Source organism: Lepidochelys kempii, chromosome 3 (assembly GCF_965140265.1).
Source record: "Lepidochelys kempii isolate rLepKem1 chromosome 3, rLepKem1.hap2, whole genome shotgun sequence".
Lineage (NCBI taxonomy): Eukaryota > Metazoa > Chordata > Testudines > Cheloniidae > Lepidochelys > Lepidochelys kempii.
The window spans coordinates 153934039-153960208 of NC_133258.1; the positions used below are offsets into that span (position 1 = coordinate 153934039).

General features: G+C 40.3%; 1 protein-coding gene across 8 annotated transcripts in view; it reads left to right on the forward strand.

Moving 5' to 3' along the window:
* BABAM2 (BRISC and BRCA1 A complex member 2) overlaps positions 1-26170 on the forward strand; it is a 298460-nt gene that overhangs the window by 86004 nt on the left and 186286 nt on the right. For 7 of the 8 annotated variants that reach the window (XM_073338599.1, XM_073338597.1, XM_073338593.1 and 4 more), the window contains exons 5-6: positions 17744-17938; positions 25998-26072. In XM_073338599.1, the coding sequence (XP_073194700.1) occupies positions 17744-17938; positions 25998-26072 (270 nt within the window). Of the gene's footprint in view, positions 1-15941; positions 16048-17743; positions 17939-25997; positions 26073-26170 lie in introns of those variants that run through there. The other variant, XM_073338601.1, reaches the window with a different exon arrangement.

Sequence of the window (26170 nt, forward strand, 5' to 3'; positions counted from 1 at the left end):
AGCTGTACTGAATGTGGTTTAACTGGAAATGTAGCCAAGGACAAACTGTGTTCAGCATCATTCCTTCAGTTACACATTTGCAGTGAAATAGTATATAGAACTAATTCAGACACACCCATTGTCAGCAACAGATATCTTCTTCTAGTACAGGCGAAGCTACAGGAACCAAGTAACTATCCATCAGTGAAAGATAAAATTTATAAGGCTTTTTAAAGAAAACTTGAAAATTCAACCAGACTTGACTCAAACTGGTAAGGTCAACACAAACTCCCTTCAGGCATCTTATTTGGAATCTCTGTGAACTGCACAACAGTGCGAGCAAAAAATATTACTCTTCTTTCCACAGGAGACTTAGTTTCAGGCAGCTATCAAACTGAAAAATCTGCTTTGGACAAATAACACTGTTTTGTGCAAAACAACAAGGAGTCTGGTGGCACCTTAAAGACTAACAGATTTATTTGGCAATAAGCTTTTGTGGGCTAGAACACACTTCATCAGATGCATGGAGTGTTTTGTGCTGCATTAGTAATGTGGCTGAGGCTGTATAGGAAAACTGCTTTCAAAATTTTTGAGAAGTAACTGTTCATTAATACAACTTGATGAGTCCCTCATTGTCTGTTGTTGTACAACTCTGCCATTTGCCAGGTATGTTTCTGATATTTGTATTGAAGACTTGCTTTTTTATAAAGGATGCACAATGGAAGAAAGCTTAGTCATGATGTGTCCAGAAGCAGTCAAAGGTTTCTAGGTTTACTAGATTTGTTATGTTGTAGTCAACATTGTTGGTGATAAGTCAGACAGGTAAGAATAGTGATCTGGTCACATGATCTAAAACCTTGCAGCTAGCGCTTCATGACCAAACTCTTGCTGCAGAGGAAAAAGCATTAAAAAAAAAAGCCAAATCATTTAAAGATGTTGCCAAAGTAGGGAACTTCAATAAAGGTTCACTGAATTTTGACTTTTTGTATTGCTCTGTGATGACATGAGCTCCCTTCACCAGTAACTCCTCTTTCACCTTGGAGTGAAGTGACTTTCAGGCAATAAAATGACAGGTTTCAGAGTCGCAGCCGTGTTAGTCTGTATCTGCAAAAAGAACAGGAGTACTTGTGGCACCTTAGAGACTAACAAATTTATTTGAGCATAAGCTTTCGTGGGCTACAGCCCACTTCATAGGATGCATAGAATGGAACATATAGTAAGAAAATTATATGTGTGTGTGTGTGTGTATATATATATATATATATATATATACACACACAGAGAGAACATAAAAAAGTAGAGTAAGAGGCTAATTAATTGAGATGAGCTGTTATCAGAAGGAGAAAAAAACTTTTGTAGTGATAATCAAGATGGCCCATTTAGACAGTTGACAAGAAGGTGTGAGGATACTTAACATGGGGAAATACATTCAATATGTGTAATGATCCAGCCACTCCTAGTCTCTATTCAAACCCAAGTTATTGGTATCTAGTTTGCATATTAATTCAAGCTTCTTGTTGGAGTCTGTTTTTGAAGCTTTTCCGTTGTAAAAGTGCCACCTTTAAATCTGTTCCTGAGTGGCCAGAGAGGTTGAAGTGTTCTCCTACCGGTTTTTGAATGTTATGATTCCTGATGTCAGAGTTGTGTCCATTTATTCTTTTGCGTAGAGACTGTCCGGTTTGGCCAATGTACATGGCAGAGGGGCATTGCTGGCACATGATGGCATATTAAATTGGTAGATGTGCAGGTGAACGAGCCCCTGATGGCGTGGCTAAGTGATTAGGTCCTATGATGGTGTCACTTGAATAAATATGTGGACAGAGTTGGCATCGGGCTTTGTTGCAAGGATAGGTTCCTGGGTTAGTGTTTTTGATGTGTGGTGTGTGGTTGCTGGTGAGTATTTGCTTCAGGTTGGGGGGCTGTCTATAAGCGAGGACTGGTCTGTCTCCCAAGATCTGTGAGAGTGAGGGATCATTTTTCAGGACAGGTTGTAGATCTTTGATGATGAGCTCTCTGGAGAGGTTTTAGTTGGGGGCTGAAGGTGACTTTCTGTTATTTTCTTTGTTGGGCCTGTCCTGTAGTAGGTAACTTCTGGGTACCCTTCTGGCTCTGTCAATCTGTTTTTTCACTTCACCAGGTGGGTATTGTAGTTGTAAGAATGCTTGATAGAAATCTTGTAGGTGTTTGTCTCTGTCTGAGGGATTGGAGCAAATGCAGTTGTTTCTTAGAGCTTGGCTGTAGACAATGGATCGTGTGGTGTGATCTGGGTGAAAGCTGGAGGCATGTAGGTGAGTCTAGCGGTCAGTAGGTTTCCGGTATAGGGTGGTGTTTATGTGACCATCACTTATTAGCACAGTAGTGTCCAGGAAATGGACTGCTTTTATGGATTGGTCTAGGCTGAGGTTGATGGTGGAATGGAAATTGTTGAAATCTTGGTCATGGTGGAATTCCAATAAAATGCTAACTCAGTGCTTTGAATAAACAGCAGAAATTAGTTATTTCACATATGGTAATGAACACACAATTTAACTTGCTCATAGTTAGAAGTAGGTGTCTTAGGGGATGGGACCACATAACATTGCTAGTCTAAAAAGAGGGCAGCAGCTTTGAACATTCTGGGAAGAGTTCCCACCCCCACCCAGCATTGCCCTTTGACTTGCCTCCATTTAAAGCCTCAGAATTAGGCTACTCCTAAAGTCAAGCTACTAAACTTGGTGTTTTGATAGTCCAGCCACATAAACATATACAAATATGAGTAGAGGGCTATGTGGAAGGACTTAATATTTTCCTCTGTTAAAATACCATTTTTTCCATGTAATACTGTAGATATGTTTAATACCCAGGCAGTGGATGGTAGTGACAGCTGAAAAATGTGATGCTACCCATTGTAAATAACATCTAGTGTATAATTTGGTTAACTAATAAAGTAAATACTACAAGTACTTCATGTGAATTCAGACAACAGCTAATATGTAAATGGGAATCTGATATCTGTGATATGGATGTATAATTAATCTGCTTACCAGTTGTCTCTGGAGTATCATAAAAAGTCAACTTAAAAGTCAGTCTGGAAATGATAATTTAGGGAGAGTTTCAACATATCTTCCCTCTTATCTTTATGGGAATGATGATAAATCAGACTTATTCTCTCATCACATTTCTGCATGTAGTGCTGAATTTACTCATCAAATCATTTGATACAATTGGCTGGATATGAATTTAGAAAACACTAAAGAAAAGAAAGCCTCATACTACTGCTCATGAGATATTTGCAGCCATGTTACGCTATGCTGAAATTTGTCAGATTTTGTAAGCAGGTCAAGCCAGGTCAGAACTTGGACACAAAACCTCGGAGGAAAATCCAGATGCTTTGGGAAGTAGTATTTGTGATTTCGGTGGCTAATCCTTCAAACCATTACCCAGGCATGGTACACGGGTAGGATTTTTTCATGTGCGGTTTTAAGAACAAGGTCTTGACCATTTGTGGTAATTGAAAATCCCCAGGTAATTTTTGCAATTGCAGGGGTAGTATTTCTAGGGCCTGGCCTGGTTTCAAGTTGAGTATTTACATTTTGCCTCCCTAAATTCCTGCTGCTTTTTTAACATAAATGGTATATATGGTAGCTTTATACAGCTAAACCACTTCTCTGTTTAATTCCAGAAGTGACTGTATTACACTGATGAGCAAAATTATTAATTATTAACCTCTTTTATAGTGTGTGTGTGTGTGTATTATGTAGGAAAGAGATTCTCTCATATATATTTATACATCAGTCTTCATCAGAAAGGATGTTTGGAAGATACTTACCTGGGTCTGATCTAATGAAGATGAGGTACTGTCAAAGATTGATGTGGTTAAAGAAGAGGTATTGGAATAAACTGATGACAAGAAGCAAGACACCTGGACCAGATGGTATACATCTGAAGGAACTTAAGAATGAAATGCACAAGCTGCTAAAAATAATATGCAGTTTTAGCTGTCACAGTAGAGGATTGGAGGGTAGCAAATGTTGTACCAATATTTAAAAGAAAAACAAAATGAAACTCAGGGTGATCTGGGGAATTACAGACAAGGAGTTATCTCCACACCTGGTAAATTGGTTGAAATAATAACAAACAAGAGAATTATACAACACTGAGATCATCATAGTATATAAAATGTAACTAGTATTACTTCTTCAAAGGAAAATTGTGCCTCTCTATTTTTGTTGGAATTCTTTGAACGTGTCAATAAACAGTGGATAAAAAAAACTAGGTGACATAATTTATTTGGGTTTATAAAACAGCTATGACAAAAACTCTCACAAGAGGTGAAAAAGTAACCTAAATAGTCATTGAGTGAGAGGCAGAGTACTGTCATGGATCAGAAACTGCCTAAGAAACAGAAAACAAAGTAGGAGTAAATAGTTGTCGTCATGACAAAAGGTTAACGTTAGGGAGCCACCAGGTTGCTTACTGGGACTGGTGTTTAATATCTTTATTAATGAATTAGTAAAGGGAGGGAGCTGAATTGTGAAGTGGCAAAATTTGCAAATAATATAAAATTATTTAGGTTAGTCAATACTGGATAGGACTGAGGAATTTCACAGAGATCTAATCATAGTAGGCGAATTTCATCTGCCATTGTCTTCCCCATTCTGTTTCAACAAATGCAAGCTAATGAATGTTGGAATGAATTATATGAACTATGCATACATAGAATATCAGGGTTGGAAGGGACCTCAGGAGGTCATCTAGTCCAACCCCCTGCTCAAAGCAGGACTAATCCCCAATTTTTGCCCAAGATCCCTAAATGGCCCCCTCAGGGATTGAACACTCAACCCTGGATTTAGCAGGCCAATGCTTAAACCACCTAGCTATTCCTCCCCCACCTACATACACCTTAAGGGGCGCTAAATTAGCAGTAACATTTCAGGAGAAAGACTGATGGTGCACCTATTTCATTAGCAGCAGTGGTTAAAAAGGGGGCGGGGCAAAATAAATAAATAGGAAGTAAAAGGAATGGGATAGATAATAAAATGGGAAATATTACAATGCTATTATATAAATAAATGGTTTACCTTCACTTGGGTTATTTTGTTCATTTCTGAACAGAATAATATATACAGTACGCAGGACCAGCCTTAGGGTTGGGCCACCTGGGTAATCACCCAGGAGCACCATGGTCAAGGGGGCACCCTGAAGCAGGGCAGAGATGTGCGCTGCCAATGTAGAGTCAGAAACTGCTCCCTGCTGGCAGGGGAGCGTCATGGTGTGTTTGTGTGGTGCGGAAGGGGGGGCACCCAGATTTCTCCCTTCTTCCTCCTGGTGGAGGAAGGGGGAGGCAACGATGACACACAAAAAGAAAAGGAGTACTTGTGGCACCGTAGAGACTAACCAATTCATTTGAGCATAAGCTTTTGTGAGCTACAGCTCACTTCATCGGATGACACACGGATACTCCTCCCCACCCCAGCATTGCTCCACACACTCCTAGTGGGCTGGGAAGGGGAGAATGAGCATCAACACCAAGTGCTCTGTGCATGCAGATCACTTTCCCCCCTGGGCTGTGCTGTGAGGTGAGCATCAGGAGCTGCTGCTCTCTGCCCTTGCCTTATGCAGCCCAGGTGGGGAAAGTGACCTGGATACACAGAGTGCTTGGTGTTGCTCCTCGCTCCCCCCCAACACAGCTCCCTAGGAGAGCATGTGGGAGCAGTGTTCAAGGGGGGGAACAAGCAGCAATACCAGGTGCTCTGTGCATCCAGGTCAGTTTCTCCACATGAGTACAGGAGCGGGGAGCTACAACCTGGGGACCAAGGGCACCAAAATATGAGTTCTCCCTTATGAGTGCCATTTTCCCTAAGGCTGGCCGTGACAGTACTGTATACAGAATAATGAATGATCTTGAGAAGGTAGTTCAGTTACTTCTCTTAGTCCTTTTTCATAATCAAGGTAAAAGAAGACTATCAATTAAACTGAAAGGTGAGAAATTTAAAACTGATAAAAGGGGGAAATACTTTTCCACACAACGCATAATTAGTTTATGGAACACATCGCCACAAGGTGTTATGACCAAAAGCTTACCAGGATTAGTAAAATGTTTGGACATATTTATGGATAAGAATACACAGAATTGTAAAAATCAAGCATTTAAAAAAAATAACTAAGTCTTAGAAGGGATATAAACCTTTGTGCTTTGAGACAGAAGACTTTTTGCTTTGGGCAAGTTATTCCATGACTGTATTCTTTTGGAGACAAAATGCTCTCTGAATGAACTGATACTGGCCAGCGTTGGAGAAAAGACACTGGATTAGTTGGATCAGTGGGCTGATCCAGTGTGACATCTCCTATTATATACTCCATGTATGTATGTTAAAAATATTTATATATGTAGACTCCCTGAGATAAAACATCTGTCTGTCTTTGGTACTGTGGCAAATTGCAGGCACTACTTTGATGGGTCTCACGCTTTCTCTTCTTGGGGAGGGTTCAGGGCACCATTTCTCACCGCTGAACTGGGGTATTAACTGCCCCAGGGAAGTGGAGAGGGAGGGACCCGGGCTTGCCCTCTATTCCAGGTCCCAACCCAGGGGCCCTAGGGATAGTGGTAAACTGCTTGAACTAGCGGTTCCTTCGCCTGGGCTACTTCCCTCTCCTGCCCTTCAGCTTGTGGGGCTTCCTGCCCTCCCTCTGCACAAACCAGGTGTCCCTTTACCTAGGGTCTTGGTCTTCTTAGCCCAATGCAGAATTTCTCCAAACTCTCCTCTGCTTCCCCCCAAACTGCTCTCTGCTCCAACACCAATCCACTCTGCTTCAACTCCTTCCCTTGTCTGATTGAATCAGGGGGGTTTTATCAGGTGACTTCAGGTTCTTTAATTAATCTATAGGAAACTTTCTTCCCTCTACAGGGAATAAGGCTCCCTTCTAACACTCTCCTGCTGCCCTCTGGCCATGCTGGATCACAGTACTTACATGTCTTCCATTACCATAGTATCTCAGCACCTCACAATCTTTAATGCATTTATTTCCACAACAGGCCTGTGAGGCAGAGAAAGTAGTAGTATCCCCATTTTACAGGTGCGGAGCTGAGGCACAAAAAGACTAAAAGTTTTGCCCATGGTCACACAGGATGTTTGTAGCATAGCAAGAAATTGAACTTGGGTCTCCTAAATTCCAGATTAGTGCCCTAACCACTGGGCCATCCTTCTTTTTTTATGTGTGTGTGTAATAATTAAAAAAAAAAAAGTGTGATAGAATACGGGTTTTTAACACCGTAAGTTTAGGATGACCACATTACTTACTTGTGGCAAAACCTAAATGATTACTAATTAAACCTTTATACTACACCTATTTGTGTGAGGGGGAGGTATATAATATGAATAAAATGCAGTATGTGCTCGTATAATCTGTATGTCTCATGCACTGTGATCAGTTTGATTAAAAGATATTATAGAACTGCAAGTGCATTACTGTTATTGTCATCAAGGGCTTCAGAGGTTTTGTGTTTACTGACATTTTCTCATGAAATTGATTGGAGTTAGTTTCTTGCTTAGAAATACAGAAGAACACTGACTTAAATAAGATCTTGTCGTTTGTTTCCTGTAGTGTAGCCAGGAAAAACAGTAACAAGCTGTCTTCTTAAAAATCACATTCCTGGAAGATATTCTGGCAACCTGGATATTTAAACACATTCTTAAGAAAAACAACTTGTATTCAATTAGAAATTATGTTCGCTTATTTTCTTTCTGAGATTGTGAGGTTACAGTTTATTGTGGACATTGCCTGAAAGTCTGAAATAGCCGATATCCTGTTGTGGAATCAATGAATTAGCTGCTAATGGACGCAAGGTGCTTAATAAGCTAAAAATGGGGAAAAGAGAATTCTCACCCATTATGAAGTTTTAATGTAGGGGCTGAGGAGGTTTGTGTAAAGATAAAGAAAAGAACATAAAACACTGTGTTCCAGTCTAAAGGTTGAATATTATTTCTTAGCCCAAAGTCAGATCTCATGACTATTCTAAAAAGGTAAATTCTGTATACTGGTGAGAGGGACTTCTATCTTTCCTGTTAATGCTGAGATGCTCCTTCATGTTGTTCTTTGTACTCAGCCACTCACATTTAGACTTAAAAACTCACATTTAGACTTATCCTCTGGCTGCGGATCATCTGGACAGGTCTCTCCCTTCAGAATCCAATCAGTATATAATCTTATTCAGCTAGAAGACTTGATATTTAAGTGTTCCAAATTGTTCTCTCCATGCAGCGGATACACAAAACCTAAACTATTTTATAGGCAACATCATCTTATCTTCAATTGGTCAAAGGCATATTCCACCACTAGCCTGCACCTGGTCTGTGTGCAAATAAACCTTTCTATGGCAGGTTATTTTACATCAGGAGAGTAGAGATCACTGCCTGTCATGCAAGCCAGTATTGTCACATTGTTGTCTGTCTATATCCATTTGTTGCCTTTTGTCTTATAAATAGATGGTAAGCCCCTTTGGATGTGGCCTGACCATCTTTTTGTTCTGTGTTTGTACGCTGCCTACTACAGTGGGGTCCCTGGTCTGTGACTGGGGCTCCTAGGTGCTGTGGTAACACAATAATAATAATAATAATTAATAATAATATGACTAAAGGATAGGCTGGGTCTCCCAAAACAACACTGGAGACAGACATCTTGTTGAAATCCACATTATTGGTTGGGAGCAAAGTCCTAACTTGGTCAAATTCAGATACGCCAGATCTCTTGAATACAATAGTACAATTTAGTGCCCCCCATGTGGGAGTCCAGGAACTTCCTTCTATGACCCACCAAGGCTCACATATCGAGTGAGTAGTATCCTTTCCATTTATAGGATTATGTTCTCCTTGAAAGGTAGGGCAGTTAATGGGCACATATGAGCCATCAACAGCCCCACCACAATTTGGGAAGCCCATTGTTCACAGTATTCAAAGCCCACTGTTACTCTGGGGACATTTCAAGTCATTACCATCCATGGATGGACCAAAGCAATAATTGCATGGCAAACCTCTTCCACAATTGAAGAGTTGACTTGCCAATGCTGAACTGATTAACCTCAGATTTATGACTGTTTGGGGTAACCATCTTCCATTTGACAATAGCAACCCCCTTCTGGACTGGGTTTGGCTCCTCTCATCTGCGCATCCTTGTACTGAATAGTCGGAGCAAGTTCCTCACCCAGCTACAGGAATTTAGCCTTCCTCATGTGGAAGTTCTGGGTCCACAGCTTGTTGTATCAGGTCTGCGTGATGATGTAGTCCCACCACTCTGTGCTCGTGGTCCTGGCCCAAAATTTCCAGTCATCATAGGGGGATTTGTCAGCCATTACAAACTGCATTGACTGTCTCCACTCCTCCGACTCTGAATGCAGCTCTTCTTAGCAAAGCGTGCTGCCACTTTTCCATGGCACTAAGCCAATGCTGAAATGCCCTCCATTGCATCTCATGCCTTATATCAGTCACCCCCTTTTCTCCCCACAAAATGAAACCCACATGGGTTGCATTAATGCCAGCATTAAGCACTGTTCATTGCTTAGAGTAGGATCCATGCTTTGCCACCAGTTGTAGTGGAGACCGTGGACAGAAAAGTGGAGTGGAAGTGGTTTACTTGAATGAGTTGTCGAGTTAGCACCATTTCTTTTAAAAGACAAATAAGTTCTCTCATTGTACACTGAGAGAGAATTCATAGGGTGGTTTAGCTAAGTGCAATACTAAGAACAATGAGTTATGCCTCCAGAGTGAGAACAGCATCAGTGTGGACGCAATAACTTGAGGTCTGTTTGTGGTAACTTTTATGTGTTGTTTCACAGTGAGGTTTCTCAAGTTCAGTTAACTTGAGAGGAGTAACTTGAGTACAGATAACTCCAGTTAACTGCAGTGAAGACATATCACTTGTCATGCAGAGCAAGAGATAAGGAATTAGAGTCAAGCCTGGATTTCCTGCATTGTAGAGAGGTGTTAATAGATCACTAGTGTCTGTGGAATTGCATTAGTCCATTGGAAATTTTACAGCAACTTCAGTTACACTAAAAAAATTTAGATACTTATTGACTTAAATACAAACATTAATAATACTATCTGTACATAAGTCCAAGGGAGAGACCCGGCCCCAAAACTGCTGGAGCCCCGCAGTCCACACTGGGGAGGTTCTCAGACTGCAGATGGCCCACAGGCCGGGACTTTGATACCCCTGGTTTACACTCTGTTCACATTTTCAAGATCTTCTTTGCAACCACAATGACTAAATGCATAATTTTAAGAAAAGTTAACTGACAGTCTGGAGTGTATGTTGCTCAGACAAGGATTGAATTCTGTGCCAAATCTTGAAGCCGCAGAATACAGAGGGCTTGTTTTCAGCCTAGTTTACGCTGATGCTATTTGAAACTGACTCTGATTTTTTTTTAATACTATTTCTTGCATCCATATACTGCAGTGAACTGTGCTGTTAGAACACCAAGGGTTTTGCCTTGAAACACCTGCTAACAATTAACAGAAAATAAGTGGGTATACAGAAAAACTGCTGCCATCTCCTTTCACACATTTGTTTTTCATCACCAAGTTTCACCCTGGTTAAGTTCATGACTCTGTTTTTCTCTTGAGCCTTGTCTTTACTAGGGGGAAAAAAGGTGTGTTCTTAACTTGAGTTAACGAGGGATATGTCTACAGCTATAGCAGCACGGCTGCAGCTACGCTGCTGAAGTGCAGACTCTTGCTACAGTGACGGAAGGGGTCTTTCCGTTTGCTCTAATAAATCCACCCCCTCAAGGGACAGTAGCTATGTCAGCGGAAGAATTCTTCTGTCAACCTAGCTGCATCTATAGTGGGGCTTAGGCCGACCTAACTACGTTGCACAGCGATGCAACGATGTAGCTAGGTTGACCTAAGTTTTAGGTCGGGGTGGGCAAACTTTTTGGCCTGAGAGCCACATCTGGGTATGGGAATTGTATGGTGGGCCATGAATGCTCACAAAATTGGGGGTTGAGGTGCGGGAGGAGGAGAGGCCTCCGGCTGGAGGTGCGGGCTCTTGGGTGAGGCTGGGGATGAGGGGTGGGGGATGCAGGAGGGTGCTCCGGGCTGCGACAGAGGGGTTTGGAGGGTGGGAAGGGGATGAGGACTGGAGCAGGGGGTTGGGGCTTGGGAGGGGGTCAGGGGTGTAGGCTCTGGGCAGTGCTTACGTCAAGCAGCTCCCAGAAGCAGCGGCATGTCCCACCTCTGGCCACTACGCGGAGGCGTGGACAGGCAGCTCTGCGCATTGCCCCGTCTGCAGACGCTGACCCTGTAGCTCCCACTGGCCGCGGTTCCTGGCCAATGGAAGCTGCAGGGGCGGCATTTGGGCCGGGGACAGTCTGTGGAGCTTCCTGGTTGCCCCTACACCTTGGATCTGAAGGGGGGACATGCCACTGCTTTCAGAGCCACGTGGAGTGGGGCAATCCCCTGACCCCGCTCCCTGGATGGAGCTCCGGAGAAGGAGCTTGAGGGCTGGATCAAAATGTCTGGAGGGCCGGATGTGGTCCCCAGGCCGTAGTTTGCCCACCCTTGTTTTAGGTGTAACCAGACCTCACTCAAAGTAAAATCCTGGTGAAGACAAGTTTTCATGTGAATTAGCAGGTTGTGTTAAAACTAACTCAAATTAAGAACACACCCTTTTTTTCCCCCTAGTGAAGACAGGCAGGATGGTTTGGGTTTGTTTTCTCTCGATGTTTTAGGCTTGCTGAGCTGAACTGGGATTTCGCTTTTGATCCCTGAACTGGTTGCTGTACAAAGCATCAGCTGTTACAGATGGCTGATTTCAATTACCTTACACACAACATTTTATTTATTTATGACTTAGCCCTGAATTCCTTCTGTAAACAAATTGTGGCATGTGCAGGCATGAAGAAAGATGATTCATGTTGTATAAAACTTAAATGAAATCACAAATAAAAATTAGGAATTAATAACCTAAATCAGGGGTGGCTCCGGAGCCACATGCGGCTCTTCAGAAGTGAATACACAGCTCCTTGTGTAGGCACCGACACTGGGGCTGGAACTGCAGGCACCAACTTTCCAGTGTGCCGGGGGGTGCTCACTGCTCAACCCCGGCTCTGCCACAGGCCCTGCCCCCACTCCACCCCTTCCCGCCCCCTCCCCTGAGCCTGCAGTGCCCTTGCTTGTCCCCCTCCCCCCCAGAGGCTCCTGCACACCATGAAATAGCTGATTAGGAGGTGCGGGGGAAGGAGGGAGGGACGCTGATCAGCGGGCTGCTGGTGGGCTGGAGCTGCTGGGAGTGGGGCGGGGAAGCTGATGCAGGGGGTAGGGCCGGGGAGCTGCTGACATATTACTGTGGCTCTTTGGCAATGTACATTGGTAAATTCTGGCTCCTTCTCAGGCTGAGTTTGGCCACCCCTGACCTAAATCATCACAGTGATAACTGGAACACTATTGACAGCATGACCTATTATAGGTTTCTTCAGAGTCTTAGGCCTTGTCTAAACAAACAGTTAGTTTTATGGGAAGCTGGAGTATAAATCTAACCTGAACTAGCATGTTACAGACTACGTGTTTGTTTGGACCCTGCACTAAAAATTCCCTTGTGTGCTTTGAAGTAGGTGTAGATTAAAGTGCACTCGGGAAGTTTTAGTGCACGGTATCAGGGTCCACAGAGCACTTAATGTATGGCAGTCTAGTGCAGGGAAGTGTTCATGTAGACAAACCTTAAATCCAATCTCCCTTTCATTAACATCTCTTCTGAAGGCCTATAATACATTCAGGAACCTGGATGATTAAGAAAATAACTTTTTTATTTCGTTCCTTTATCTTAAAAAATGTAGGGGTGAATTTTTCTCTCAGATACACAGAGACAACAACTCCTACTGACTTCAGTGAGAGCTATATGCGTGTTTTCAGAGGAAGGGTTTGACCTGTTGTAACTTAATCTGTTACTCTTCTTTGTGATTAGTTGTCGTGATTATCATGTGTTTTATAATCTCTAACTAAAACAGAACTTGATGACTCTTAAAATTTTTAAATGGTTTCTTTTAGCTTTTTCTCTTCCCAAAGCTGAAAATTGCAGCAGGGTGCTTACATTGCCTTTGAATTATTGTAAAATAAAAGAAGAAATATTTTAAAGAAGGTACTATTTGAAACACTTAAGGAACAGCTAAACATGTATTTTCACATATTATGGAGATTGGATGAGGATAAGATGATGGAAAAGTTAAGTGTCCTTAGTTCAGCAAATACTACAGCAACTGAGTAGCAGGAAAAAATCCCACAGAGAAAAATCTCAATTTATTCATGCAGTTGTGTTAAAACAGTTTTTAAGGTTTTTCTTTTTATCTTTAGTTGGTGCAACCTCATGTTAAAAAGACGTTTTAATTAAAATGGTATAAGTGAAAAGGTAATCGAATGTAGCCATTATACATATTTCTTGCTTTACTTTGTGTGTGACTCTATTGAAATAAATACATAAATCTGCACTGGGAAATCGGCACAGCATTTGCCAGGTTTGCTAAATTCTGTTGCTGTTTTTTTCTAACAAGTTATCTGCCGTGTTATCGGTTTTAATTTCTAGTTTCTGAATGAAAGACACATTAACCTAGAAGCCCTGCAATGACATAATTTCTTTTGAATTCCTGTAGTTGATATGCTGTGAGTGACAAGATAGCATAAAAACTTTGTTCTGATGCGATATTGTTAAGTTCCTTGTTGACAAGGGCAATTGTCATTCCGTAGTTCTGTACAGAACAGATGACAATGAGCTTCCTCTTGCTGCCTTCTTGTTTTCTGGTGTAATGTTATTTTTTTAAAAAATGCTCAGTTACAATTAGGCCAGTTATTAAAATACAGTCAGTCATTTCCTTTGACAACATGTTGGCGTTGATGTAACACAATAGAATTCAGTGGAAAGGTTATTCCTATTTCTCTGGCTGCTGTCAGTACACACGAGCATATTACATTCTTCGGCTTTCTGGAAATGCTCTGTTTGACTAGGTGCATGGGAACAGGAAGTCTGAGGTTATACATAGTATGTTTGCTTGGTTTCAGACTGTATGATGCAAGGTCTGTTTCCTAGAAGACATTGTGTACTGAATAGTATTTTGTAGACTATTTTATTAAATCAACTCAACTTAAATGAACTCAGGTTGATAAGAAATGATTGTCAGTTCTGAGGGTTTTCATAATCACTTCAGTGGTATCAATCTTAAGTACTTATATGGCTGTCATGACTATAGTATCTGTGCACCTCACAGACTTGAATGTATTTATCTTCACAACAGTCTATGAGGTAGGACAGTACTATTATCCCCATTTTACAGATAGTGAGGCTGTGGCTCAGTATCCAAAGTGGTTTTCCCAGGTCACACAGGATGTTCGTGGCAAAGCAGGAAATAATATCCTGGTTTTTGCAGTCACAGGCTAGCAACTAGCCACTGGACATCCTTCATCCCAGGATCACAAGTCAACACTCAGCTGTACCAGATTGTGGGCAATTGCCGTGTGTGTGTGTGTGTGTGTGAAATAAAAATAGAGGTATTGTAGATCATCTGGCTCTTTAGCATAGTCATAGTTCTGAAGTCACAACATCTTTTTCAGACATGAAGTTTACAAATCTATCAGTCCCTGGCCTGTTTCAAATACCCACTTTGGATTTAACTACACCTCTACCCCTATATAACACAAATTCGGCTATAACGCGGTAAAGCAGTGCTCTCGGGGGCGGGGCTGTGCGCTCCGGCAGATCAGCGCGTCATCGTGTCTGACTCCAACACGCTGCTCTGAGCGGCATGTTAAGGGTGCCGGGCAAAGGCCAAGGGGTTGGATAAGGGGCAGAGGGTCGGGGGGGGGGGGGGTTGAATGGTTTGGAGGTTCTCGGGGCAGGGCGTTCAGGGGATGGGGAACAGGGGCGTTGGATAGGGAATGGGAGTCCTGGGGGGCCTGTTGGGGGGCAGGGGTGTGGATAGGGGTTGGGGTTTGTCAGGGGACAGGGAGAAGGGGGTTGGGTAGGGGGTGGAGTCCTGGGGGTGATTACGGACGGTGGGGGTCTCTGGAGGGGGTGGTCAGGGGACAAGGAGCAGAGGGGCTTAGATGGGGGTGGGGTCTTGGGAGGGGTGGTTAGGGGCGGGGGTCTCTGGAGGGGGTAGTCAGGGGACAAGGAGTTGGGGGGGGGTTAGATGGGTTGGAGGTTCTGAAGGGTCAGTCAGGGGGCGGGAAGTGACTATTGATAACAGAAATGCTCAAGGCCAAAGCAAGTTCAATATAACGCGGTTTCACCTATAACGCGGTAAGATTTTTTGGCTCCTGAGGACCGTGTTATATCGGGGTAGAGGTGTATACCCTTAAGCACTCTGTTCACGTGACTTGTGTCTGTTCAGGCAAGAATGGGGTCTATATTTTTGAAGAATGAGGCCAGCCTTCCAAAATTCAGTTCACCCACTCTATTTTTAAATGGGTGACTGATACATCGTCATTATTTTATTTTTATTTTTCTGATAATGAGTGGTGAGTAGATATTGCAGCATTGCCAACCCCAGGCATTCAAAAATCATGAGTCAGGCCCCAAACAGTCAAGATAGTGGCTTAAAAGTAATGAATTTTTTTTTTAATTGCATTCTTTTAATTTGCCTTTAATTTGCCGCTAGGGTATGCATGATTCATATTTTCAGGCTGTTCTCCCAGCCATGATTTCTAGAAAAATTTGTAGTAAAAGCTGAGATTCTCACAAAAATACTCCAGGATTTGGGGCTTGAAGAAAATACCAAATATCATGAAACTTGAAATAAAATCATGAAAATTGATAACACTGATTTTATGCCTATGTTGGTAAACTTCCTGACAGTTTTGCAAAGAAAGGATCTTGATGTTTTACACATGCACAATATCACTCCTGCTGAGAGATTGTACTTGTTTTTTACTTTGGATCATAACATTCAAAACTGGGGAATATCTTTTTAATAATTTAATATTTAAATCTTTTCCCAGATAAATGATGAAGTGGTCCAAAGAGAGAAATACTTGCCGAGAGAAAAAGAAAAGTGAAGTTGACATAAACACTGATACAGTCAAATCCTATAAAAGTAGTCGGAGGGTGTGTACTATAAACTTACAGTTTTCAGTTACAAGAAATATGAGAAGTCCCATTTTTAATAACCTGAAACAAATGGTCACAATCTGCATGATATGTATCGTTAGTACATTTTGCTTGAAATAGTGTTCAGAAGGGACTGCAAGCAAGCTCATGGCTGGATAGCCATACAAGTGTCCCATCTCCATTCCCAGAACGGCAGAATAGATATTTGACACATCTCTTTTTTATTTTACAAGTCAGAACCCTGGATCCTTTCCCTTGTTTAGCCTCTGCATATTTTTAATGTTTGGGTTCTTTATCTTGATATTTTTACTAGTATTTATTATCCCTGGTGGTGTACAAAATGTACCACACATGTTTTGGGGCAAACTTTTATTCCGATTTAATTCATTTTATGAAAATCTGGGTTAAAAAATAAATGTTGGCATATATTTGAATACAAAACAGTCACTTGCTGTTCATTATTTTAAAAAACAAAGCCTTTTCTATCTTTTTCTATCTTTTGAAATGTTACATACTAAAAAACCAATTTGTTCCACTTTAGAATGTTCAGAAAAGTCAGTGTGTTTTTATTCACACATGCAGATTGTATACAATTAAAATATCCATTATAAGTAGTTAATATTTCCATGTCAAAAGTAATTGTAGGTTCTTTAGATTGTTTGTTTGAATAGAAATGCCTAAATTGAAGGGGCAGAGAGGGGACTGATATTATTTTTTATTTTATTATTTAGATTTAAAATTAGACACCTGTTCCAGGCTATAGGCACCATAACATAATTAATGATACAATGAATACAATTAAAATAAATCTAACATGTATTAGCTATCCCATTGTAAAATCTTAGTGGACACAAGTCCTTGTAGTTTTACCACAGGGTAAACTAGGTGAAGTCATCCGCAGCTAATTGTATACTGTTGACCTCTCCTAGCTACTTTGTGGTAAAAACTACACTAGGATTTTTCAGCGGGATACTTAATGTACATTATTATCCTGCTGGGGGACCCCCCCCCCCACACACACACACATATTTTTTTGCTGTGAGGACATAGCTTTAGCCTAACTTGAGTGAGAACAGCCACGCTCTGAAATAATACTTGAGCTGCACAGAGTGATTGGATTAGTTATCACAGAGTGGTCATGTCAGCAGCTGACGTTTTGTGTTAACTTGAGCTCTAGCCTATGCCCCCTGACAGGCCAGCGAACTCACGTTTAAAAACACCAACACACTGAAGTTAAGGGATTTTGTATGTGGATGACACTTAAGTTAAGGGCAACACTCAGTTTATAATTCTAATTAACTCTGCAGTGACATCAAGCTGATAGGCATGTGATTGAGGCAGCTGGGTAGAAGCTTGTTCTGCTCCAGCCCATGCTGTACCTGTTCTGTGGATAAGCAGAGGAATTTCCAAGGCTCTTATCAGTTTGGCATATTCACTGGTGCTAACTTGACTTAGTACTTTTTGATTCAGATTAAATACAGGACTGCATTTATCTGAACCAATTCTCATAAACTGTTCAGATCAATTTTTGTTTTGTGAATGGAAAGGTCTCAGGTCCTCAGATGTAACAAGACACCATGCTGATGAGGACTTTATAAGTACTAGTTAGTACTCGTATGTAGGCAAGAATGCTCATCTCTTTCTACTGCTGTAAACTAGTCTGTGCTTTTTTTTTTTCCCCCTTATTCAACAGAATTTAGCCTCCTGGAATCCCTCAAATCCTGAGTGCCTCCTGCTTGTTGTGAAAGAGCTCATCCAGCAATATCACCAATTCCAATGCAGCCGATTACGGGAGAGCTCTCGCCTCATGTTTGAATACCAGACTTTACTTGAAGAACCCCAGTATGGAGAGAACATGGAAGTTTATGCTGGCAAAAAGAACAACTGGGTAAGCTATTCAGAACACTTCTGATAAAAGCACAATAAACTAATGCTTTTAGAGTTCCTTTCACTATAGTCATTCTAGCCATTACCTTGTAAAATAGAGCTATTTGTGTGATGTGTGCACACGCACTGTGTGTTTACCGTGGTGAAAAAACCCTGTTTGTCCCCAGCTCACCTCCGCACTCTCCACTCCCTCTTTTGTTCACTGCTTCTATTCCATTGCCTCACTTGAATCTGATTTCCAGGTGAGCAACTGTCTTCAGAGCTGATGGCAGTACATCTGGTTTACAGATGAACTCGTAAATTTGTTGTGAGAATCACATGCTATGTCTGGACTACAAGACTTTTGCTGACATAGTTATTTCAGTTAGGGTATGATGGAATGTGATTTTACTGACATAGTTGGGCTGCCAAAAGCTACTACCATGGACACAGTTACACTGGCAACAGTGCAATTTTGTCAGTATAGCTCTCCCACTAGGAGCACTTTGCCAGTATAACTGTACCAGCAAAGCCTTCTAGTGTGGACATAACCTGGATGTCATTGAAGTTTTCAAATTCCACACCTCCAGGGCCTGGATTTTAGTTTCATTATCTGAACTGCACTATCTGAGGGCTGTAGATAGCACAGGGGTATTTGATTATAATATAGTTATAGGGCACTGTCAACCCCTTAACCCCTTTTCTTACATGTTGTCTGACCACCCTCTTAACATTTACTTGGTCTCATAAGTCCACTCTGCTTTTGTAAGTCACAGTACTGTATCTGGTCAGACCCCTCATTCAGGAAAAAAAATGCTGAATTGAAATGTAGGGAAATCCTTTCACAGTTGTTGTTTGGAAAGCATGCTCTAGAAAATTAGCTCCCTGTACCTACACACACAGCCTAAATATTTTGTGTTTCTAGTCCTTCTAACTTTTGGGCTCAGTCCAACACCCACTGAATGATTTCAGTGGCTAATGGTTTTTGAAGGATTTGTCTTTGGAGTTGAAACACCCTTAGGGGAGGATCTATTAATGGAGATTCTCTATGTCCTCGTAAGGAGGAGAGGACGGAAGATGATAAAATACAGGTAGGATCTGATGAGGAACAGTAAAATGAAAAAAAGTCCCATTCAATTACATCATGTAATGGCAGACAGCTACAAAATGACAAGTTTTTAGAGTACTTATATACCAATTCTAGAAGTCTAAATAATAAGATGGGTGAACTAGAGTGCCTCGTATTGAATGAGGATATTGATATAATAGGCATCACGGATAGTTGGTGGAATAAGGTTAATCAATGGGACACAGTAATACCAGGATACAAAATATATCGGAAGGACAGAACAGGTCGTGCTGGTGGGGGTGTGGCACTATATGTGAAAGAAAGCATAGAATCAAATGAAGTAAAAATCTTAAATGAACCAAACTGTACCATAAAATCTCTATGGATAGTAATTCCATGCTCTAGTAATAAGAATATAGCAGTAGGGATATATTACAGACCACCTGGGATGGTGATAGTGAAATGCTCAGGGAGATTAGAGAGGCTATTAAAATAAAAAATTCAATAATAATAATGGGGGATTTCAACTATCCTCATATTGACTGGGTACATGTGTAGACAGCTTGGACAGGACAGGATTCAGAGGTAAAGTTTCTTGACACCTTAAATGACTGCTTCTTGGAGCAGCCAGTCCTGGATCCCACAAGAGGATAGGCAATTCTTGATTTAGTCCTAAGTGGAGCACAGGATGTGGTCCAAGAGGTGAATATAGCTGGACCACTTGGTAATAGTGACCATAATATAATTAAATTTAATATCTCTGGGTGGGGAAAACACCACAGCAGCCCAACACTGCAGCATTTAATTCAAAAAGGGGAACTACACAAAAATGAGAAGGTTAGTTAAACAGAAATTAAAAGGTACAAAAGTGAATCTCTGAAAGCTGCATGGAAACTTTTAAAAGACACCATAATAGATTTAAATAATTTAAATGTATACCCCAAATTAAAAAACATAGTAAGAGAACCAAAAAGTGCCACCGTAGTTAAACAACAAAGTAAAAGAAGCAGTGAGAGGCAAAAAGGCATCCTTTAAAAAGTGGAAATTAAATCCTATTGAGGAAAATAAAAAGGAACATAAACTCTGGAAAATGAAATGTAAAAATATAATTAGGAAGGCCAAAAAGGAATTTGAATAACAGCTAGCCAAAGACTCAAAAAGTAACAGCAAATTTTTTTTAAGTACATCAGAAGCAGGAAGCCTGCTAAATAACCAGTGGGGCCATTGGACAATCGAGATGCTAAAGGAGCACTCAAGGACGATAAGGCCATTGCGGAGAAACTAAATTCTTTGCATCGGTCTTCACAGCTGAGGATGTGAGGGAGATTCCCAAACCTGAGTCATTCTTTTTAGGTGACAAATCTGAGGAACTGTCCCAGATTGAGGTGTCATTAGAGGAGGTTTTGGAACAAATGGATAAACTAAACAGTAATAAGTCACAGGACCAGCTGGTATTCACTGAAGGAATTTAAATGTGAAATTGCAGAACTACTAACTGTAGTCTGTAACCTATCATTTAAATCAGCTTCTGTACCAAATGACTGGAGGATAGCTAATGTGATGCCAATTTTTAAAAAGGGCTCCAGAGGTGATCCCGGCAATTACAGGCCATTAAGCCTTACTTCAGTAACGGGCAAATTAGTTGATTAGTAATTGCAAAATTGTCAGACACATAGATTAACATAATTTGTTGGGGAAGAGTCAACATGATTTTTGTAAAGGGAAATCATGCCTCACCAATCTACTAGAATTCTTTGAGAGGATCAACAAGCATGTGGACAAGGGGGATCCAGTGGATATAGTGTACTTAGATTTTCAGAAAGTCTTTGACAAGGTTCCCCACCAAAGGCTCTTAAGCAAAGTAAGCTGTCATGGAATAAGAGGGAAGGTCCTCTCATGGATTGGTAACTGGTTAAAAGATAGGAAACAAAGAGTAGAAATAAATGGTCAGTTTTCAGAATGGAGAGAGGTAAATAGTGGTGTCCCCCAGGGGTCTATGTTGGGCCCTGTCCTATTCAATATATTCATAAATGATCTGGAAAAAGGGGTAAACAGTGAGGTGGCAAAATTTGCAGATGATACAAAATTGCCCAAGATAGTTAAGTCCCAGGCAGACTTCGAAGTGCTACAAACGGATCTCTCAAAACTGGGTGACTGGACAACAAACTGGCAGATGAAATTCAGAGTTGATAAATGCATGGTAATGCACATTGGAAAACCTAATCCCAACTATACATATAAAATGATGGGGTCTAAATTGGCTGTTACTTTTCAAGAAAGAGATCTTGTGGATAGTTTTTGAAAACATCCACTCAGTGTGCAGCAGCAGTCAAAAAAGTGAACAGAATTTTGGGAATCATTAAGAAAGGGTTAGATAATAAGACAGAAAATACCATATTGCCTCTATATAAATCCATGGTGTGCCCACATCTTGAATACTGCATGCAGATGTGGTCGCCCCAAAAAAGAGATATTGGAATTGGAAAAGGTTCAGAAAAGGGCAACAAAAATTATTAGGGGTATGGAACGGCTGCCGTACGAGGAGAGATTAATAAGACTGGGACTTTTCAACTTGGAAAAGAGACGACTAAGGGGAGTTATGATAGAGGTCTATAAAATCATGACTGGTGTGGAGAAAGTAAATAAGGAAGTGTTATTTACTCCTTCTCGTAACACAAGAACTAGGAGTCACCAAATGAAATTAATAGGCAGTAAAACAAAAAAAGGAAGTATTTTTTCACACAACAAATATTCAACCTGTGGAACTCTTTGTCATAGGATATTGTGAAGGCCAAGACTATAACAGGATTCAAAAAAGAACTAGATAAGTTCATGGAGGATATGTCCATCAATGGTTCTTAGTCGTATGGACAGGGATGGTGTCCCTAGCCTGTTTGCCAGAAGCTGGGAATGGGTGACTGGGGATGGATCGCTTGATGATTACCTGTTTTGTTCATTCCCTCTGGGGCACCTGGCATTGGCCACTGTTGGTAGACAGGATACTGGGCTAGATGGACCTTTGGTCTGACCCAGTATGGCCGTTCTTATGTTCTAACTTCTTTTTCTGTCTCAATTACAAAAAACGTGTTTAAATAAATTTTGAAGCAAATTCCTCGAGCATTTTAAGAGTTACGTGAGGGTGGAAACATTCAATTTATTAAACATTAAATAAATTATGGACACATTTATTGTAACTCAGATAAAAATATCTGAATTTTAAAATGTATTTGCTGCTAAAGAGAAGATGTAGGAAAATGAAGACCTTATAGTGTAGATAGAAACCTTGTACATTTCAAACATATTGTGGTCATACAGATAAGAAAAGCATAGAACATAGATGAATCTTGAAAAACTCTCTTAGTGTTGTTAACTATGCACAAATCCCAGCACAAACAGGTGGGCTTAACTTGTCAGGCCCTTAGACATTTATTGTGGAAAGGCCTTTTGGAATAAATTAGTTTTAAGGAGTGCTTTGAGTGTGTCAAAGATGGTCACCAGATGACTTGGGATGTGAAAAGTATTTCTCAGTAAGAAATGCCTGCTATGCTAAGTTTGGAGGGAAACTGAACTTGAATTATAAAAATGCCCTGTGGAATTATTTCTATAGAAATGTTACAAAGTGCATACTTTAATATGTTCTACGTAGAGAGCCTCAGTTCACCTCACACTCTGAGAGAGACACAGATTGCGTGTATGGATACCCCTCCCTACATTGTGTTAAAGCTGTGTACACAACTACAGGCAATCTTATCTGCACCTACCTGCAAAGACAAACAGCACACACCCTTTCTTTGAGTACATAATATATACCTAGCCCCTACATATGCAAGCACATTCTCATTTACACACCATATGTATGGTACTTGCATTCAGTAGTTTCACATCTTTCTTTTTTCTTCTTCCTTTCCTTTTTTCTGTTTCTGTCCACTTAAAATTTTTCAAACCCCCTGGAAATCATATGCAAAGAACTCTAGTAGTGCAACATGAAAGTGGCACAAAAATGTCAGGAAATGCTGAATTATCACCGAAGAGTCACTCAACCTTAAATTTTCTCCTGTGGGTTATAGGAAAAAGTATTGTATTTGAAAAACAGTATATGATTGAGTAATTAGATACCAGATCTGTAATGCATATGCAAAAAATAAGACCAAGTTAAAACTGAACAAGCATTCACCTGGCCTTTCCTCAGTATATCCTGATTTTTTTGTCCTTAATGTTAGATTAATTAAAGGGGTGTTTTTTTCATGGGTTATACCAAAAAAGACAAACTTCATCACTTTCTTGACATAATGCATGAAATATCCTTACTTTTTGTCTTAGTGGGGTTAAAATCTTTAGGAAATCAGACCAATGTTTATTTCCTTCTAGAAGAATGAGCTTAGTCTTCTCATAGCCAGGTGGGTAAGGCCTCGTTTTAAGGAAGCGTATGAAACAGAAAGGAAATCCTTCCCATTTCCTTTGCGTACACTTGATGCATAAAAACAGCAATGTGTTAGGGAGAGTTTGGCAACTTCTCAGTAGACAACAGTTGCAAAGCAGCCCTCTAGGTCTTACAATTTACATAATCCTAAAGAGAAATTATAGAAAGAACTGGTAAGAGGGTTTTCCTCCACACTGATTTAAATGCTACTTCTGAACGATCTACAATATTTTCAGCTCAGGTTCTCACACCTTAAGATCTCTCCAAGTTTGCTAAGAGTAGAACAAACCGGAAGATGTTGAGAATGAAAGAATCTCTTTCCCTTCCTGATTATGTACAACTTATTTGGCACATTCCAGTTACTCTCACAAACAAAGGCTTTACTTACAGAAATCAGTCTTAAAGTTCTCAGTACATTTGTTTACCTTTGAACAAATCCTGCGTCACTGAAGCCAATGGGAGCAAACTTGAGCCCTTTACAGGTAGGAGGATCATTTCATTCCTGAGAGTCAAGGGCGGTCACTTTCTGTTGACAGAAAAGGGCTGCTACCCAGATGTGTGCAGAGGTGGACTACCCTAATGAGAGGATATAGGAATCCCTTCTCCGTGAGAGATCCCCATTTTGCAGTTTGTTATCAAACAGCTCATGAGATTTATGGCATCCTCCAAACTCAAACTATAGCTCTGGTACTTCTAGTTTGTTCTGGAACCCATATCATAGTCCAGTGTGGATTCTAATTTGAATAAAATTTCCTTCACTCATTTCTAATTATTATTAGTTGACAGAGTGAAATTTTCAATATGGATGAATTGTGGCCAAACTAATTTGTGGTCTAAAATGGTAGAAAGCTAAAATTTGGTTTCTAGCCTACAATAACACCAAAAGTTTGCATAAATGTCTATTTAAAAGAAGTAATTTACATTGCCATACAGGTTCTGTAGCTCTCTTTATAAAATAAAATATCTACTAGTCTTCCCCCCCACCCCCCATTCAGAGACATGATCCCACTTTGGAAATTAATGGCATGAAAAATGTTATTTAACAAGCAAGCACATACCTGAATGATGGGGGAAGAGGAAAACTCTATCCATGCTTTTCTATTTTCCTCCACTAATATAACTTATAAATGTTCTAATATAGTTTTGTCAAAGAAAGATCTTGTACAGTTTGACAGGTAAATGCCCAAAGGATTTTTAAGCCATATTTTAAATCCCTGGAAATAGAGATGTAATCAGTAGATACCTCTTGAAAGAGTAACCTTATTACATCCCTTTTTTCTCTCAACAAGTCTCTTCAGTTGTAAAAAAGGACATTTCTGTGTATATGTGATTATTCTGTTGCGAGGAAAAATTATTCTTTTGATCTGATATCCTGGTACTTTCACTGTATTTTTTGGGCTTTGTTTTCACTGTAGAAAAAAGTGTTGATGAGATTGGCAGTACTGCAGTCTCTTTAGTTATTAGTGGTAATTAAGCCAGTTCTTCCCAGTAACATTCAGGCAGTCACTATATTAAGTAAGTGTACCATCAAAATACATATAATGAATTTCTTTTTAAAAAAATTAGAGATGTGTGCAAGGCATGCTAATTTCTGATGCATCTAAATGCTGTAGTGGAACACACAAATAGCCAGATTTGCAAAATTGGGGTCTGATTTTCAAAAAAACATGCTCAGTTTCCACTATGACAACTAAACGAAGGGGCAAACTTTTCTCATTATTCTCAGTGGGAGCTACTGAGTGCTGGGCACTTTTGAAAAATCTAAGCAATATATTTAGGTGCCTAAGTGAGAACTGTTGGGTTCTAAACTCTTCAGAAAATCTAGCCCTAAAATTAGATTGTAAACTCTTCAGGGTACTGACTGTTTACCTCTGTGTATGTACAGTATTAAATACAGTAGGGCCCTCGTCCTGATTGGGATGTTTAAGTGAAACCACAATAGAGAGATTGTGTATTACATTGTATTCTGGATGCAATACAGAATAGTAATTCTTTTGCCTGTGATTTTTAAAGTAGAGTCCTTTAAAGACATACCTATTTAGCAGTCAGGATGTAGTTTGTGAAACGTGTCATTGATGACCTTTACATTCCCTCCTTATTATTATAGTTTGAGTTTTCATGAGGTATTTACATTCGTGGGAATAATTTTTGCTACTAGATGTAATCCATTTGTTAAAATACTAGTATGCAAGTTAACTTGTGGCTGCAGAAGCAATGACTTCAACAGTGATGAGTAAAGAGAAGCCATAGGGCCTGGTTTAATCTAATCTAGGTTCTTATATGGTGCCAGCCATTATGCTCTCTAAGGACCTTTTTACCATTGACTCAGTGGGAGCAATGCCCTTAGAGTCTTGGGGTACTTTATCATATTGCTTATTGTGAAAGCTGTAAATAAATGTTGTTTTTTTTTCATTTTCAACAATTACCATTGAAAGCTGTTGCTTAACTCTTCCTCCCCTAGTTGCTAGAAGATATTGCCTTGCTAAATATTTCAGTCTGAATAGGTTCAGCTTGTGACCTTGTCTGCTGTAGATAATAGAGAGTGAGATCACTTTTGCTCTAGGTCTCATTATTTTTGTGCTTTCTCCTCAGACTGGTGAATTCTCAGCTCACTTCCTTTTGAAGTTACCAGTGGATTTCAGCAATATTCCCACATACCTTCTCAAGGTAAAATAAGTGACTGTATTGACAGTGCTCATTTTGTGAGAAAGTTTGGACTAGTGAGATGTTCTCAGTAATAATTTTATTTTGAATTTCAGAAATTT